Source organism: Pelmatolapia mariae, linkage group LG1 (assembly GCF_036321145.2).
Source record: "Pelmatolapia mariae isolate MD_Pm_ZW linkage group LG1, Pm_UMD_F_2, whole genome shotgun sequence".
In the NCBI taxonomy this organism is placed as follows: domain Eukaryota; kingdom Metazoa; phylum Chordata; class Actinopteri; order Cichliformes; family Cichlidae; genus Pelmatolapia; species Pelmatolapia mariae.
The window spans coordinates 26,150,921-26,166,628 of record NC_086227.1 but is presented as its reverse complement, the minus strand read 5'-3'; the positions used below and the strand labels follow the sequence as shown (position 1 = coordinate 26,166,628).

The 15,708-nt window shown below is 37.9% G+C and overlaps 2 protein-coding genes across 4 annotated transcripts; one reads left to right on the top strand and one right to left on the bottom strand.

Moving 5' to 3' along the window:
- Nucleotides 1-46: 46 nt before the first annotated feature.
- Nucleotides 47-9,286, bottom strand: hnrnph3 (heterogeneous nuclear ribonucleoprotein H3 (2H9)). 3 transcript variants are annotated; one of them, XM_063477270.1, is made up of 11 exons: nt 9,214-9,286; nt 6,844-6,936; nt 6,266-6,421; nt 5,439-5,582; nt 4,143-4,281; nt 3,161-3,360; nt 2,909-3,004; nt 1,941-2,056; nt 1,513-1,648; nt 1,080-1,136; nt 47-955 (listed from the first exon to the last, which is right to left on the bottom strand). In XM_063477270.1, the coding sequence occupies exons 2-11, from the start codon at nt 6,929-6,931 to the stop codon at nt 879-881; spliced, it is 1,209 nt and encodes a 402-aa protein (XP_063333340.1). In that variant the 5' UTR covers nt 6,932-6,936; nt 9,214-9,286; the 3' UTR covers nt 47-878. The 3 variants fall into 3 exon arrangements, with proteins under 3 accessions (XP_063333340.1, XP_063333351.1, XP_063333346.1); XM_063477281.1 differs by lacking the exon at nt 9,214-9,286 and adding an exon at nt 9,014-9,196; XM_063477276.1 differs by lacking the exon at nt 9,214-9,286 and adding an exon at nt 7,223-8,676.
- Nucleotides 9,287-9,831: 545 nt separating this feature from the next.
- Nucleotides 9,832-15,364, top strand: pbld (phenazine biosynthesis like protein domain containing). Its single transcript, XM_063477290.1, has 10 exons — nt 9,832-10,029; nt 10,425-10,524; nt 13,228-13,326; nt 13,521-13,630; nt 13,771-13,800; nt 13,891-13,979; nt 14,221-14,312; nt 14,703-14,786; nt 14,983-15,045; nt 15,127-15,364. The coding sequence occupies exons 1-10, from the start codon at nt 9,946-9,948 to the stop codon at nt 15,237-15,239; spliced, it is 864 nt and encodes a 287-aa protein (XP_063333360.1). The 5' UTR covers nt 9,832-9,945; the 3' UTR covers nt 15,240-15,364.
- Nucleotides 15,365-15,708: the final 344 nt, after the last annotated feature.

Genomic DNA, 15,708 nt, shown 5'->3' with positions numbered 1-15,708 from the left:
ATAACAGAGTCAGAAAGACAATTAAATATAAAATTTATTAGGCAAAATGTACAACAGCTGCACAAGCTATCTTACAGCTCAAATATAGACTTTATTTTAATTCCACTCTTTGAGAGTGGAATATAATATTTCAACTTATTTTAAATTCTGTAATGAACTGTGAAAACATTCATAAAAAACACACAGGCTCACATTTACAAAACATTCTCAACCAGAAAAGCTGATCTGAAGTCAAGGTCAAATGGATGTTATCTGAACACACTTCAATCAAGATGATTAAGACCGCAACCTATGAAGACTTGCAACGAGATACCCAAACCAAAGCAATCCACCCACCCCTTACATATCAAACACCACAGCTGTTGCTCTGTGGGATGAAGCTCCTCCTGCTGCACTGAAAAAAAAAAAAAAAAGTGCATCCCACTAAAGTCGTCAAAAACTAATGCATTCAGATGTAACGCTCTTAATACCATTCCAAAAAAATATAATTACAAAAGACGACATGTCTTTCTGCAATTTGTATCTTTTCTGTATTTGTGTGTATTCAGATAAACTACTACAATCTTCAATTTTAAGAAACATGAACCCTTTGACATGACCAGTCGACCACATTCAGCACCTGTGACAGCTCCGGGATTTTTTTATCTCCGTGTAAGCCGTGTTGTTCTTCATATGCTTCTAGGAATAGTGTGAAAATAGTGCTCGTTGTGGTCATGTCTGTGTCTTACTTTTTTCATTCTGCCTTTTAAAAAAAAAAAAAAAAAGAAAATGTGGAACTTCCCGTCAGCTTTCCTGCTTAGAAACGCTCATTGATTAAATGTGGCCTTCAGAGACGTGACATGAACGCCAGGATGGACTGGAGCTGTGGGATGACATCGTCAGTATGCACCTCGCAGCCCGCTGCTCCGGGAGCTTCCTCCTCCTGAGTTACTATAGTAACCACCGCTGCCACGGCCTGAAAGTTTTTCAAAAAAGATAATTTGGTTTGAAAACGATCAAATTCATTCTCAAAACTATAAATGTATAATGAAACTGTATCAAGTTGAACACTGCCTGAACAAAACACTGTTAAAACTCACTCATTTCAGCGGCACCGCTGGCTGTCGAGTTAAGAAACAGCTCGATGTAGCGATGTTCTGTGGAAAACCAACATCAACCCAATCAGTCAAAGAAGTTTATGGACGTTTCATTTAAAAATAAATATTGTTAGAAGTTAAATGCATACATGTCATTTACATTATCTGAAACTGATTAGTAAAGATAATCAAGCTGAAATATCTGCACGCCATGGAAAATGAGACACTTGGTCTAAGCTCAATAGGAAGACTAACCTCCTTAAAATGTATTCCTATGTTAATTCTGCCTCACTGACATTTTTATTTTAATTTTTCCACTCTTCTGTCTTATTCTGCATCTCTGCTGTAAGTTGACAAGTATCTCTGAGTGAGAGTAATGGAAACACTGGCTTGAGGGGAGAGAGAGAGGAGAAAAAAAAAAAAAGCTAAATCATACGCATGTGGTTTTTGTCTTTGGACATGGCGGCCACGGCATCTTCATGGGAGCGAAACTCCACGTCTGCCTCTCCAGTTGACTTGCCGTTGGGAGCCATATCGATGTGGATCCTTAACGGGTTCAAAGGAGAGAAGAACTGTGAAAAATAAATAAAGGTTAATATAATTCTGGATATTTTAAGACATGAGCAGAAACCAGACATCTCAGATCTAAAGGACTGGACAGGTTGGGTTCCCACATAGAAGTTGGAAATGTATTATCTAACTTCAAAAATGAGAAAGTATGAAAACCCTCTCTCACATGTGACACACTCAACTGAATAATGCAGTTTTCTGTCACCTAATAAAAATATTTTCAGTTAAAATCCACAGAGTTTGATATGCTTGATCCAGACATTAAGACAAATCATCAGATTAGTGTTTTCTTACTTTAGCGATGTCTCCCTCTGTGGCACGGAAAGGTAGACCCCTCATATGGACAAAATGACCGCTATGAAAGCCTGAGCCGACATCACCCTGACCACTGTAACCATGGCTTCCCACTCCTAAGTGGTGGTGGTGGGGCGGAGAGAAAAACAAAACAGTAATTCAGTATTTCATATGTGTATAATATATATTTCTTATATGAAGGTGTTAAATCTTCACTGAGAGGTCTTAGATTTACTGCTATAGACATCTGCTTCACAAAGCAAATCCTAATTTCACTTATTGACATCAGCAGTTAGTGCAGTAGATAAAATTGCAGGGAAATCATTCACAGGCAGGTAGAAGTACCAGTTACAGTTTCATGATTAGCTATTTGAAAACTCAAGATGGTGACCATTTTTAAGACGGCCGTTGAAAAAGGCAAGAATCATTTTTGTCCTGACCAAAAAAAAAAAAAAAAAAAAGAAAGAAAGTAGAAAAGCCTTTTGAATGATTTTAGTTTCAAATCATACAAGCTGGAACATGTAGAAGTCTGAAATTGCTCAGAAGTTATTTTCTATTTTAATCATTTGAAACAGGGGTGTGTGGTGTAGTAGTACAAATGGTTTTTAAACACATCTCCTGGATAGACAAGTTACAGTCCTCACTGGTTACTCAGTTTGCAACTGTGGGCCCCAAAAATCTTGTTTTCAGTTTTTAGATTCAGAGAGGGATTCAGAAGCTTGGCAGTGCAGGAATCCCCAGTTCCTTCATCCGTATGTTAAAATGTCCTTGGGCAACTTACTAAACATCCAAGTACATTCCTGTTTTCATTAACAAATGTTTTGTGCAGATAAAGTACATGTTTGAGAAAAATAAAATGCAATTAACCAAATGTAATCACCAAATATCAGAAAATATTTCAGCCTTTCAGCAGGGGCACTAAACTTCAAATACACAACTCTGAAAGGCAAATAAAATCTGAACTTTACCTCTTCCTCCCCTCTCTCCTCTCACTCGCTCGTCAAACATGCCGTTGCCAAAACAGTAGTTGTTGAACCCGTTGTAGTTGTCAAAGCTACTATAACCTGGACACAGTAACACAGCAAAGACAATCTGCAGTTCACCGCTCACAGATACACTACAGGTGAAACAAGGCTCTTTACACCAGCAGAATGAGAATATAATTTATTCTGAATATAACTGAAGGTCCTTTTCTACAGGTTCAGACAAAAACTGCTTACCTCCTCCGTAACCACCTCCACTCCTCATATTATCCATCATGGTGGCACCACGGCCAGGAGAAGGACCAAAAAACCCTCCTCTGGGGCCGCTCATCATTGGTCTATCATAGGGCCCTGGTCTCTGGGCTCCCATTCCCCGCCGGGGCACCTCATAGTAGGCTCTGATTTCATTACGACTGCTCTTAAAAATCTCTATGTACCTGAAATATGAGGTACATAGAGATACGCAGGATAAAAAACAAGAGGCAGAGGAGAGGGTTAAGGTGTTGAAATGGCTCAATTAAGGTTACAAACATAGATATGATTTACAGAGAGAAGATAAAGACACAAAAGTAGAAATTTTCTAATCAGTGGTCTGAATGATTGACCTCAAAATCTCACTAGCTGGGCTTAAGGCTGAAATAAAGGATTTCTACACCAACCTCACCACTGTTACTTACAGCCAAGGAAATCATTACAGGGCTTTTAGGTGCTTTATTGTTTCTCTGCTTTAATGGTTGAACCTGTGCTGGCTGTTTGTTTTAATTCTATACTTATACCCCCCCACCCATAATAAATTATCTACATAAATCAACGAAGGTCATAAAATAAGGACCAATGAATCATTTATTAAACCCAAATGTTTCTGTAAGGCAATTAAATAGAGCTCCCACATCTTAAATGAACACGGGAAAATTGTCTATGACAAAAATAACACACCAACCTTTAATTGAAAAAACAGACAGACCATCCCAATATTTCACATTTAATTACAATATATAAACCAATTAAGCTTATTAGCATAAAAATAAATATAACATGATCCTCCCATTAATTATTACCATTTTATCAATTTTACCAAAAATCACACTAGCACATCCACCCATGCTTATATTCAGACCCCAACCCAATAATACCACAATTATTCTAATATCACCACCCATTAAATGCTGTTAACAGAAGCCCAACCCAGTCCAGCCCGTCCCTTTCCCATCTGTCCCACCTGTGCCCTATTCTTTCCTTGTGTTTCCCCAGAGCCTTTTCTGCTATCTCCTTTGAGGCAAACTGCACGAAGGCTTCCCCTGTGCTCCTCCCCTGGTAGTCCACTGGCAGAGTTATCCCATTTGGCACGATTCTCAACCCTTTAACCCAAGCACACAAATACATAGGTCGGTAGGTAGACTGATAGAATTGATTGTACAACACCCACTACATCAGTGGAGCTTTAAGGATTAATGGGTCATTAAAGCAAATAAACAACAGCTGTATTATCTCATACTACTTAAAATAGGAGCATCTCAGGGGACTGACTTTACACTTGCTGCTCAGCAGTGGAACAAAAAAAACAAACAAAAAAAAAACTGCCCTGGAGTCAGCATATAAGCCACTGTATGTTCACCTTTTTTTTTTTTTTTTTTTTTTTAAATACACTACAGAGTGTATGTAGCACAATGGCCAAATTATGCTTTATCTGAAAAAATATAATATTAGTATCCATCTATAATAATCAATTAGTGTATATTATCCTAGATAGCTCATGCCAGTGTCATTAATACTGACCCCAGATCAGTTTTATGGGATTGTCTTCCCTCAGCCAAAACAGCCCAGCTCATTCTATTATTAAGTACTTTAGGAGCTATGGCATCTTAAGTCATACAAATGTGCTAAATAATGGATTAACAGAACACCAACATCATTGCTGTACTACTAACAATTCGGACAAGGACAAATTAGTAAGCACAGCATGACTAATCTACAAGAACAAACGCACATTAGAACATGCAGACATGTTTAATAACTTAGTCACAGTTAATCATGTTAAGTTTAATAACCTGTCAATCTACTCTGAAGGTTAGCGTATGCCTATGTATTGCAATGGGGTTTAGTGGCAAAAGTGAAAAGCACTGTTCAAAGTGAAGTTGGCAGTATTTGATTTCTTTTTTTTTTAATGATCCATATCACATTTCCTAATATAAACCCTGTTTATAGTGAAGATCGTGTGAAGTTGACAGCTCTATTTTTAATTTTTTTTTTTTTTAAAAAAGACTTGTCTTTTTATAGCCTTTTTAAATATTCTGTACAAGGTCTATATTGCAATGAAGCGACAAAAGGCTTTAAGTGTTTGTCTTCAATTTAATTTATGGTTGTGTCTCATTTGACTGCTACGGTGTTCTGAATAACAATAAAAAACAAAACACAAACTACAGCACTGAAAAACTATCCTTGAGACTAAAATATCTACTGTAACATCAATACAACTTTATGTAGTATTTACCCAAAAGTCTCAGTGTTCATGTACCTGAGAAAAACTGAACAATCTCCTCCTTACTGCAGCCAAAGGGCAGGCCTCTAAGTCTCAGCATGCAGCCACTGCAGCTGTCATAGTCAGCAGGACCGCTACGCTTCAGCACCCAGTCCATCTCACTACGGTTCGACTTGAACACTGATTTGGGCAGACAGAGAGACTCACAAACATCACATGCTGGTCATAAATTAAACTTAAACATGTTCATTACAGTTTTCTTAAAGGCTTCACATGCAAATGAAGGAACCCAAAGAAAAAAACACAAAGAAATAGATAAAGGAAAAAAAACAAAAAACAAAAAAAAAAACCTTTACGCACCAGACGCGTAAACTGTAACTATTTCTTGCATTAAAAGTATTTTTCTGACTCACCTTTTCTTAACACAGCAGTTCACACTGACCGCATAATTTCATTTGACGAATTTGGGGCATTTGCTTTTATTTTGAACCAAGCTCGATTTTATGGATCTGAATAAACAGATGTAACCAATCAGATCACTGCATCTGGCAGCAACTGTGCCTGTAACTCAGGTTGCACACTGGGACTGAATACACAATGAGATAGAAATGGTAAAATAATACCATTTTATCTCAGACGCACAGCTAAACAGTGACGCCTCTCTGGAATGATTGATACCTCCTTATATGTGCTGCCAACTCTGCTGATAATAGTTCAAATTGCCCCACTGACATTGTGAAACGTGTAGGAAAGCGGCTGTGATACAGCTTTAACTCCTGGATCACATTACAAAATTCAACGTGTTCAGTGTGTAGCGTCCTTAACATTCAAATCTGTTGCTCAGTTTTAACCAGTTTGCTTACCTTCTATATATCGGTGCCCCATGTATTTACGGTCCTTAGCAAGAGCATTCTTGAAATCTTCTGCTGTTTTCAGCTCAATAAATGCCTCTCCACTCGGACGGCCTTCTTTTGAGTATGTGAAACACACTCCATTTACTTTTCCCACGATGTCACAGTCTAAATATAAGAGAGATTGCATCAAGTTTTTAAACTGATGTCTTCTGCTAGAGAAGAGGTAATGGTAGGGAACCATTGCAAAAAGATAAAAAAATAAATAAACATCCAAGTTCATGCACTCAAGGTAAGTTTGGATAAGTAATAAACAACCTTTACATTATTGTCCTAAAAATCATCTTGCAAGCTTGGATGTTTTATCCAATTCTTTGGTCATAATTTCCATTTTTCTTGATACCCTTGGCTCTTTGATATTGCTACTGAAATTTGAATAGTGTGGCATATAACAAACACAGAGATGTGCTACAAAAGACTTGTGCATGCAAACTTGAATGCCATGCTAATCGATTTAACTAGTCTAGTGACAATTTCAACACTAACATCTAAGGTCTTGTCTGAGGATGTAAAGACGTCTGCTTCCTCACCAGAAAAGAAACTGGCCACCTCCTCCTGTGTGCAGGACCAGGGAAGTCCTCTGATCCGAACCACGTACCCCTCATCATTCAAAGACATCCTCACTGTCACAGATGGCACAACACAGCAGAAAGACATTCGTGTCAGTAACACTTGCTTAGTTATGAATTCTTAAGTTTAATAATCCATTTATTACAAAATTGATATTTTGCATTGAAGCTGACTCCACAGTGTTATGATTAACATTCATTTGCCAAACAAAAAGTTACTGGCTCTATTCCAGTCGGATGCGTCAGTAAGGGTATATAGTTTTCCAGTGTGAAACAGCCCCCCCCCCCCCAAAATAAATAAATAAATAAATAAATAAAAAATTCAAACGGGTGGCACTACCTGCTGTGGCAACTCCTTGTGGCAAGAAAGCAGCTCATATTAGCTTTATTTTTGCATTGAAGACGAGTAGATATTCATTTCCATGTGTTGTCATTTGTTGTTCTTAGAAAATAGGAATCGGCAGGTCAGACTTCAAAAACAAATCTGAATCGGCCGAGAAAAATCATATTTAGTGTATCTCTAAACATTATGCTTCTAGTCTTGCTGACCAACAAGCGTGGGTCACTATGTGGAGTCCTGTGCCAGATCTATATAAAGGACCAAAAGTATTCTGGTCATTTGCTCTGGGGGTACTGGACACTGAACAAACTTAAAATAAATAAAAAATGCATTTATTGTTATGAATTACTATTTGCTATTACTATTTTTCTTTGCATTCTGGTCTGCATTTTAATAATGTGTGCATTCACTGTTAATGATAATGAAGTGGAAAGTTTTTAATGCTTCTGGCTTGCAAACAGTACTTGGCATTACTTGACCATTCATCTTCTCCTGCTTCTCTGGGGCCAGATCGTGAGGTCAGCAGCCTAAGCAGAGAAACCCAGACCTCCCTCTCCCCAGGCACCTCCTATAGCTCATTCGGGAGAACACCAAGGCACTCCAAAGTGTCCTGGGAATACCTAGGGCTTTCTTCCAGTAGGACATGCCCAGAACACCTCGCCCAGGAGGCATCCAAATCAGATGCCTGAGCTATTCAAACTGGCTCCTTTCAATGTGCAGGAGTAGTGGCTCTACTCTGAATGCCTGTGGCTTGGCTGAACTCCTCACCCCATTTTAAAGAGAGAGGCTAGCGACCCTTAGGAGAAAACTAATTTCCGCCATTTGTATCTGTGATCTCATTCTTTCAGCCACAACCCAGAGCTCGTAACCATAGGTGAGGGTAAGGACGTATATCAATCGGTAAATTGACAGCTTTGCTTTCACGTTCAGGTCTCTCTTTATCACAAAAATCCGGTTCAGCATCTGCATCACTGCAAAAAAAAAAAAAAGCCTCAGTCCGACAGCCAATCCCTTTCTGCCCTCACTTGTGAGCAAGATCCTGAGATAGCCAACATCCCCGTGTGTGCTTTACACACAAAATGAATTTTAAAAAGAATTTAAATACAAAGTTAGGCTGCACTAACAATCCCTCATTGTTAAGTGTGGGCATGATGGCCTTAACTTTAATCTGGTGAATAAAAGCTGAAGGAATAATTAATTTAAAGGAATTTGGCTTATTAAACATAAATAAGATCACTCGAGTTGTTGCCGAATCTTCCCCTTCAATCCTATTTTTGTCAACCGATTTGCAAGAGCAACAGGTTTGGCAAAAGTTAACACTGAGATTAAATGTTTACTGGTGCATCTATCCGGATAGTTTGCATTCAGCTCATATTTTAACATTTACGGGTATGTCGACGCAGTGACAGACTAGACTGTTTTTTACTTTTAAATTCAGATTAAACTGACAACAAACCTCGCCGGAACTGTACAATAAAACAAAGTAAATAACTATTAGTAGCATATGACACAAAAAGCTTTCAAAGAACATATCTAATAACGACTTTCTGTATCTTTGCAGCGGCCAGAACAGCTTAAAAAAAGCTATGGTCTGATACTTCCTCCTTCCAGCTGTTTATGTGTTGTGCTAAAAATTCGAGAGCCGCGCTAGCTAACCTAGTCGGAGTTCAACTTATACCCAACTTGATCCTTTAAACGCAAGACGGCATCTTAATAAAAAGTTCTCCAAATCTGAGTATCCATCAGTCTAATATTCATACTAGTTATATGTTTCTCGTAAGCCAGACTTACGCGAAAACGTTAGCTCGGCAACATTAGCATTTAGCAGACTAGCCGCTAAGGCTAACTGTAGGACACAGACAGCGGTCAAACGTACAGGACAAACGAATTCTCGTTTTAACGGTCCTGCGTCTTCACTGGATGTCAAAACACGACCCCATAAAGAAACACATCCACAGTTAGCAGTGAGTGAACCGGTAAAATTATCTCACCGCTTCCTCTTATCCCCGGTCTCCTGCTCCTGCCCCGTGCCTCAGGTGACACTGCCAGCAAACTTGCACAGGTATGTTCTCGCGAGATTTCGGTTTATAAACGTTGATTCATTCTAGCGTCTTTTTTTCTTTTACTAGTCCGTGTTTTCCAAATTGCTTATTGATATGACGCTTGTGTTTACGACTCCGAAGAGAGCTGGTATCTGGGACATGTAATAAAAATAATTAATTATAATAATTAATTTACCAAATATTCAGCGTGCCCGTTATTGTAAACTCAAAATCTAGATTATGCGTTTAAGACTAAACTATCGTCAGGGTAGTCGGATTTTTTGTGTGTCTATAATCATAAATTAATCACTCTCTCTAAATATTGTAAGACTAGTCATGCATATTCTGGCTATCTATACAATACAAAACAGTATTTATCACATTAAAAAATATTATTTTTAGATTGTCAAATAACCACAGTTAAGTGACTATCTTAAGGGGTAAAGTTTGTAGTCTTAAACACATACTCATTCTACTACAGTCGCAAACCGGTTATGTCTAAATGTGACTAAAACGAGTGGAAAATAGGATAGGCTGCAGGGAGAGAGAAAAAACACATGCAGAGGGAGGGTCAAAAGTCCATCCACAGCACTGCGTGTGGACCCTTTCCATCAATATCCGTGCTGAAGGAAGGAGGCTCTTAACTTCCAAGCCATTTTCGTCTTCTTTCGCTCACCTACAATGGAGATACCAGTGTTCACGCTGGATGCCTTCACCAATTTACCGTTCAAGGGAAACCCAGCGGCAGTTTGTCCACTTCAGCGTGTGAGTAAGAATATTTAGGTCAAAGCTTAATGTTTAGTCTGGCGCTATGGCGGCCTGCATCGGTGCTTCGCACAAGTGCAGACCAGAGACAGGAATTCTTTCTGCAAAACAAACTCGACAAGATTTGTTTTTAAAGGTATTTTAACTCAAACAATCTTTTGTAAATTCAACCATGAAAATGAAAGTGGTTTGTTGCGTTCCCCTGAAAACTTTGCTATCACACAAGAACTGAATAAGACACATCAGCCTGCTGCTTCTAATTAACTTATTTAGTTGTTTATTCATTTTCAGTGAGCAAACTTCCTCTGTTTGTCTGCCAGAAGCTTACAATCATTAGCTGGTCAAAGCAGCTCAGGACACTATCATTTGCTTGTCAAATCGTGTGTTTCTAACAGGAGCTGAGTGATGACTTGTATCACAAGATAGCTGCAGAGATGAACCTCTCAGAAACTGCTTTCATCACCAGGATGAATCCCTCTGATAGCTTTACTACAGGTATGTCTGTTTTAATACAGATCACTTTTGCCTTGCCAATTCCAAAGCCTCTTAGATTATATTGCTGTAATGGAAAGCTCTCTTTCAAAAGTGTACAGTATGGTGTATGGCTCACATGCTGCTTAAACTTTAAAGTAGCCCCTATAGGTGCAGGATAGAAATTTTCAATATAGATTAACAAGTTTGTATGAATTTATAGTCATAAGAATGATAATAATAAAGCTTATGTATATAATAGTTGCAAAATGGTTTACAGAAAAAAAACCAGACTGAAATAAAACAACAAAAAATAAAAACACGACACAAAACTTGAATAATATGACAAGTGAAATAAATGAGTCAAGGAAATTGTATGATAGGAAAAAAAGGAGTCACTATTTAAAAAAAAAAAAAAAAAAAAAGTTGTGAGGAGTGGTGAAGAATTTGCACAGCTGTGAGGCTCTAAGAGAAAATGCCAGATCTCTTTTTGTAAAGATGTGAGCAGCAGGAACAGTTAAGAAGGTCTGAATCAAGGCAGTGGCTCTGTTAACCAGGTGAGTGAAGTCATGTAAGGCTGTTCAAACAATAAAACAAAGTTTAAAATCAATTCTATATTGAATAAGTCTAATGTAGTGGGGGTAATGTGATCTTGGCTCTTCTCGTCTCAGGCAGCTAAAGTTTGAACAAGGCAGATAAGGGCAGGGACCTTTGGCTGAGCCTTCCATAGAGGGAATTAAAATAGTCCAAATGTGATGAGGAAAAAAGCCTGGATCAGTCTGCCTGAGATTACAAAAAGTGAAAAAAGTTTATCCGTAAAAAGGACAAATCTACTCAATGAAAGCAAACTGCCCCCCTGAGATAGCTGGTATTAGGATAAAAATTTAACAAGAAGTTCAGCTTTCAGGTTACTATTGAGGACATAAATATCTGCTAGTGACCATAGGAAGATGTGACACTGTCACACAACTAAAACTTTGAAGTTTTGCCACAGAGAACAGACATTTAAGGATCAAAATACAGTTAAATTAGAGAAAAATATATTAAAATCACCACAAAGTCTATTTCATGGCACTTTGTACCTATTGGGAAATGTCAATTACAAATTTTGGATTGCATAAGAGCATCACAAAAGGTTAGCCTTCAGCAAAATTAAACTAGTGCCATTAGGCAGAATTAAGGATCCACAACCATTAGTAGGAGCTCATTATTTTTCCAAGCTAAGTTTATCTGTTCATTAGCTTATGTTTAGAGATCCTTTGCAGTTAAACACACACAGAGCTGCATTTTACTCACTGTGTGCACAAACTGAAAAACACCTGTCCTCAGCAGTCTGTCAGGTAACAATGTTACATTGTATGGAGTCCAAAGAATTGTGCAACAAGCTGTCGCAGTGAAAAATGCAGTGTGCAGTAGGTCCAAGAGGAATGCAGGTATTATTTACACAGAGACAAAGAGGAAGCAGGAACAGATACAATAAGTTTAACTTCAGACTTAAAAATGTGACTTTTGAAAAATACTCTAAATTATATTTGCTGAGAAAGGAGAGAAAAAAAACTGGTTAGAGGGAATTACAATAGTCCAAATGTAATAAGATGAAAGCATGTATGACTTTTTAAAGTGCGCCTGTTATTTAAATTAAATAAGTAAAAAGTGAACCCAAACCATGGCAGTAAGGGTTCAGTATTCTTCTTGTAATTTGCCAAAAATATCATCTGACATTTGCAGTTCTCTGCTGACACACAGATGTTTTCTAGAGCCATCTCCCACATTTTTTTCTCATCTCCCACAATTTAATTACTTCCAGCTATGAGCAGATTCTCTATGTCCCCTTTGACTTGATTGACAGAGTCCAACACCACAAGCATGCTCAAAAATGAATAATCACAGCATGCTGTATGTTTGCTTTTAGTTTACTTTGCTACTTTTTCAGTGTGAAAACTACAAACAAGAAATACTCAGAGCACAAACCTCGGCTTAGACTGCTCACTCTCTGGGCAGTATTTACTTTAATAGCATTGTATTTTGTATATATCCCTTTATAATTGGTATTGATTTGGAAATAAATGGACATTAATAAGCTTTTTATATATTATACTATTGACATTGAGGTCAGAGGTCCTTTGACCTCAGTGTGAAAACTACAAACAAGAAATACTCAGAGCACAAACCTCGGCTTAGACTGCTCACTCTCTGGGCAGTATTTACTTTAATAGCATTGTATTTTGTATATATCCCTTTATAATTGGTATTGATTTGGAAATAAATGGACATTAATAAGCTTTTTATATATTATACTATTGACATTGAGGTCAGAGGTCCTAAGAAATGTGGCATTTATAAACCTCATGTATCTTTCCCTATATGCCTGCATGTTGAGAGTTCAATGGCAGTAAGAAACATAGTTTTTAAGTAGCTCTATATAGCATTATTATAATGTTTAGATGTCTTGACCTTGAACGGGAGGTCATAGGTCAAATGTGACATGTTTTAAATCTTTACAGTACTTTTATATACGTTGACAACACACCACACTTTTAAGAATGGTGGTTTCTAAATTCTAAGTCTTTTAGTCAATCTTTAACCAATAAATCATTAAGTTGACCTTGAAGACCTTTGTGGATGTAAGCCAATTACCAACATCATTATCTACACTCCCTAACTTTGTGTATTTGAAACTAAAACCAAAACAAAATTGAAAAAGTGTCTTAAATGTGTGATTAACAGGATCAAGGTTCCGCCTTCGATGGTTTACACCAACCACTGAAGTCAATCTGTGTGGTCATGCCACTCTGGCCTCTGCAGCAGTGCTGTTCCAATACAACAGTAAGATGCAACATTTACACATAAAAATGTTTTTCCGAAAAAAAAGAAAAAGTGACACTACGGTGCATTAGAAAAGGCTGCTGGAGCGATTTGTTTTTTTTTTTTAGAGATGCCTGTACCGCACAATGCAGCTGACTGCAAAAAGGAGCAAAGAGGTGCCAGCATATAACCATGTAATGGATGTTTTCCTTCAGAAAATGTAAACCCCACCCTGGTGTTTGAGACCAAGAGTGGAGATCTGTGCGTCACCCAGAAGGAGGAAGGGTACATCATGGACTTTCCTCTGAACCCCCCCACACGACAGGTAAAATAAACTTTTCTCTTTAGTTACATAAACACTTTCATCAAATCCTGTAATGTCAAAAATAAATAAATAAAATGATTCTTGTGTTTTATTAACAGTGTATGTAAAATGGTTTTCTTTCTGAACTCCTTTTATTTCAGGATCCCAACGACTTCAGAGATACCATCAAGGTCAGAAATCACATTTTTGTGAACAGTGTGTGTGTGTGTGTGTGTGTGTGTGTGTTTAGCTAAGTCTCTGCCTTTACATGTGTGACACAGGCGGCAGTGGGAAACCTCCCGGTTCAGGAAGTTTATTTGTGCAACAACACCAAGAAGCTGCTGATTCGACTGGCTGACAGCTGTGACACGTTAGTATAAAAAAAAACTTTGCTTGTTGCCAAATTGAAAGGAATCTGAATCATGGTCCTGTTGTTCATGAAGTCTTAAACATTTGTTCAGCAACAACAATCAGTTGTATTTCTCAGGCTTCCAGGTAGTGGGGCTTATTCATATGTTTGAAGGCCAAACAAATAATCAAGCAACTAGCCTTCTACACCCACTCATCACATTTTTGTAAATGTATATGTGCTTTTTGTGTGTTATCTCCAGCTCCGTGCTTACCCATCTGAAAGTTGACAGTGTGGCTCTTCTGAATAGTGAGAGAAGTGGAAGAGTCAGAGCCGTCCTCGTCACTATGAAAGGTAATCGGAGCTGTGCATTTCGTAGAGTTTGTATACTTGCTGGATCGGACCACATGTAACAATTCCATTAAATTGAAGACGTAACAGTCAATGCTTCCCTTTAAGAATAAACCAAAGGAAACCCAACATGAAGTGTTTAAGTGAGGTGTTGTCCCATCATGTACCATCAGAAAAGCTTCAATGCACCTCTGTTGGAGGGATGAACAGCACTCTGCTAAAAACATTCTCTCATTTGGTGTTTTAATGATGATGGTAATGAAGAGCACAGTCCTTTGCCATCACCGTCCTGTGGACTCGTTTGTTGCTCATTTTAATTTATATAACAACATTCACTGAATGTTTCTGCCAACAAACATTAAATATCAAACGCTGCTAAAAATGTGGAAACAGGATCACCGGACTGCCAGCCAGGATATGACTTTTACTCCAGAAACTTTGCTCCATGGGTTGGCATCCCTGAGGATCCTGTCACTGGTAAGATGATTGCCCTTCACTAATATGTAATCTATAGTTATTATTCATCAAATAACATAATTCTGACCATTTTTGTGTGTCTAAAAACATTTACATATAAGCAGCTGGACTAAAGTGATTAAAGTGGATGCATTTACAGGTGTCTTAGTATATTGAGAGAAAGTGTTGACCTATTCCTGCTTATGTGCTCTGGCAGGATCTGCCCACACAGTCCTAGGCAGCTACTGGTCTGACAAACTAGGAAAGAAGAAATTGCTGGGTACGTATTACTAATGTGTAATTTATCTGATGTTGTGTTCCACTTTTATCCATTATCAATCAGCTTATTGTGCCTGTGCAGCTTACCAGTGCTCTAGTCGTGGCGGCGAGCTGGAACTTGAAGTGAGAGATGATGGAAGAATCAACATAGCTGGACAGACCATCACTATTCTGCAGGGAACAATCAAACTGTAGGCTGAGACTGAGAAGACAGTGACCGATGTGCTATCACAGCTGTTGTGTTCCTGCAGATAGATGGCTATATAGCTCTTGAATAAAAATGAGATGGTTCAAATAAAAAAGAAAAAAAAACATTTAAGTCCTGACTGATCAATCCTGAAATGATTTAGCTGACAAACATACTGTAGGCTTTGTTAGAATTTCTATCATTTATTCATAACATTACAGCAAAAAAAAAAAAAATTACAACCAAAAGATTTTAAAATGGTAAAAACAGAAACAAGAACAAAGCAGGTAAAATCAGAAGAGTCACAGTTAGCCTTGTGGTTGGGAGAATTTTTCACATTTGCTGCTTAATAATGAATGGGGTTCAATAAAATTAAGTACAGCTGATATGGATTAAACTGGTAAAAATGATACTGTGCAGATTCGTTTTGATCCTAAATAACGTTTTAGTACATATTCCTGAAACTAAAAGTCATCA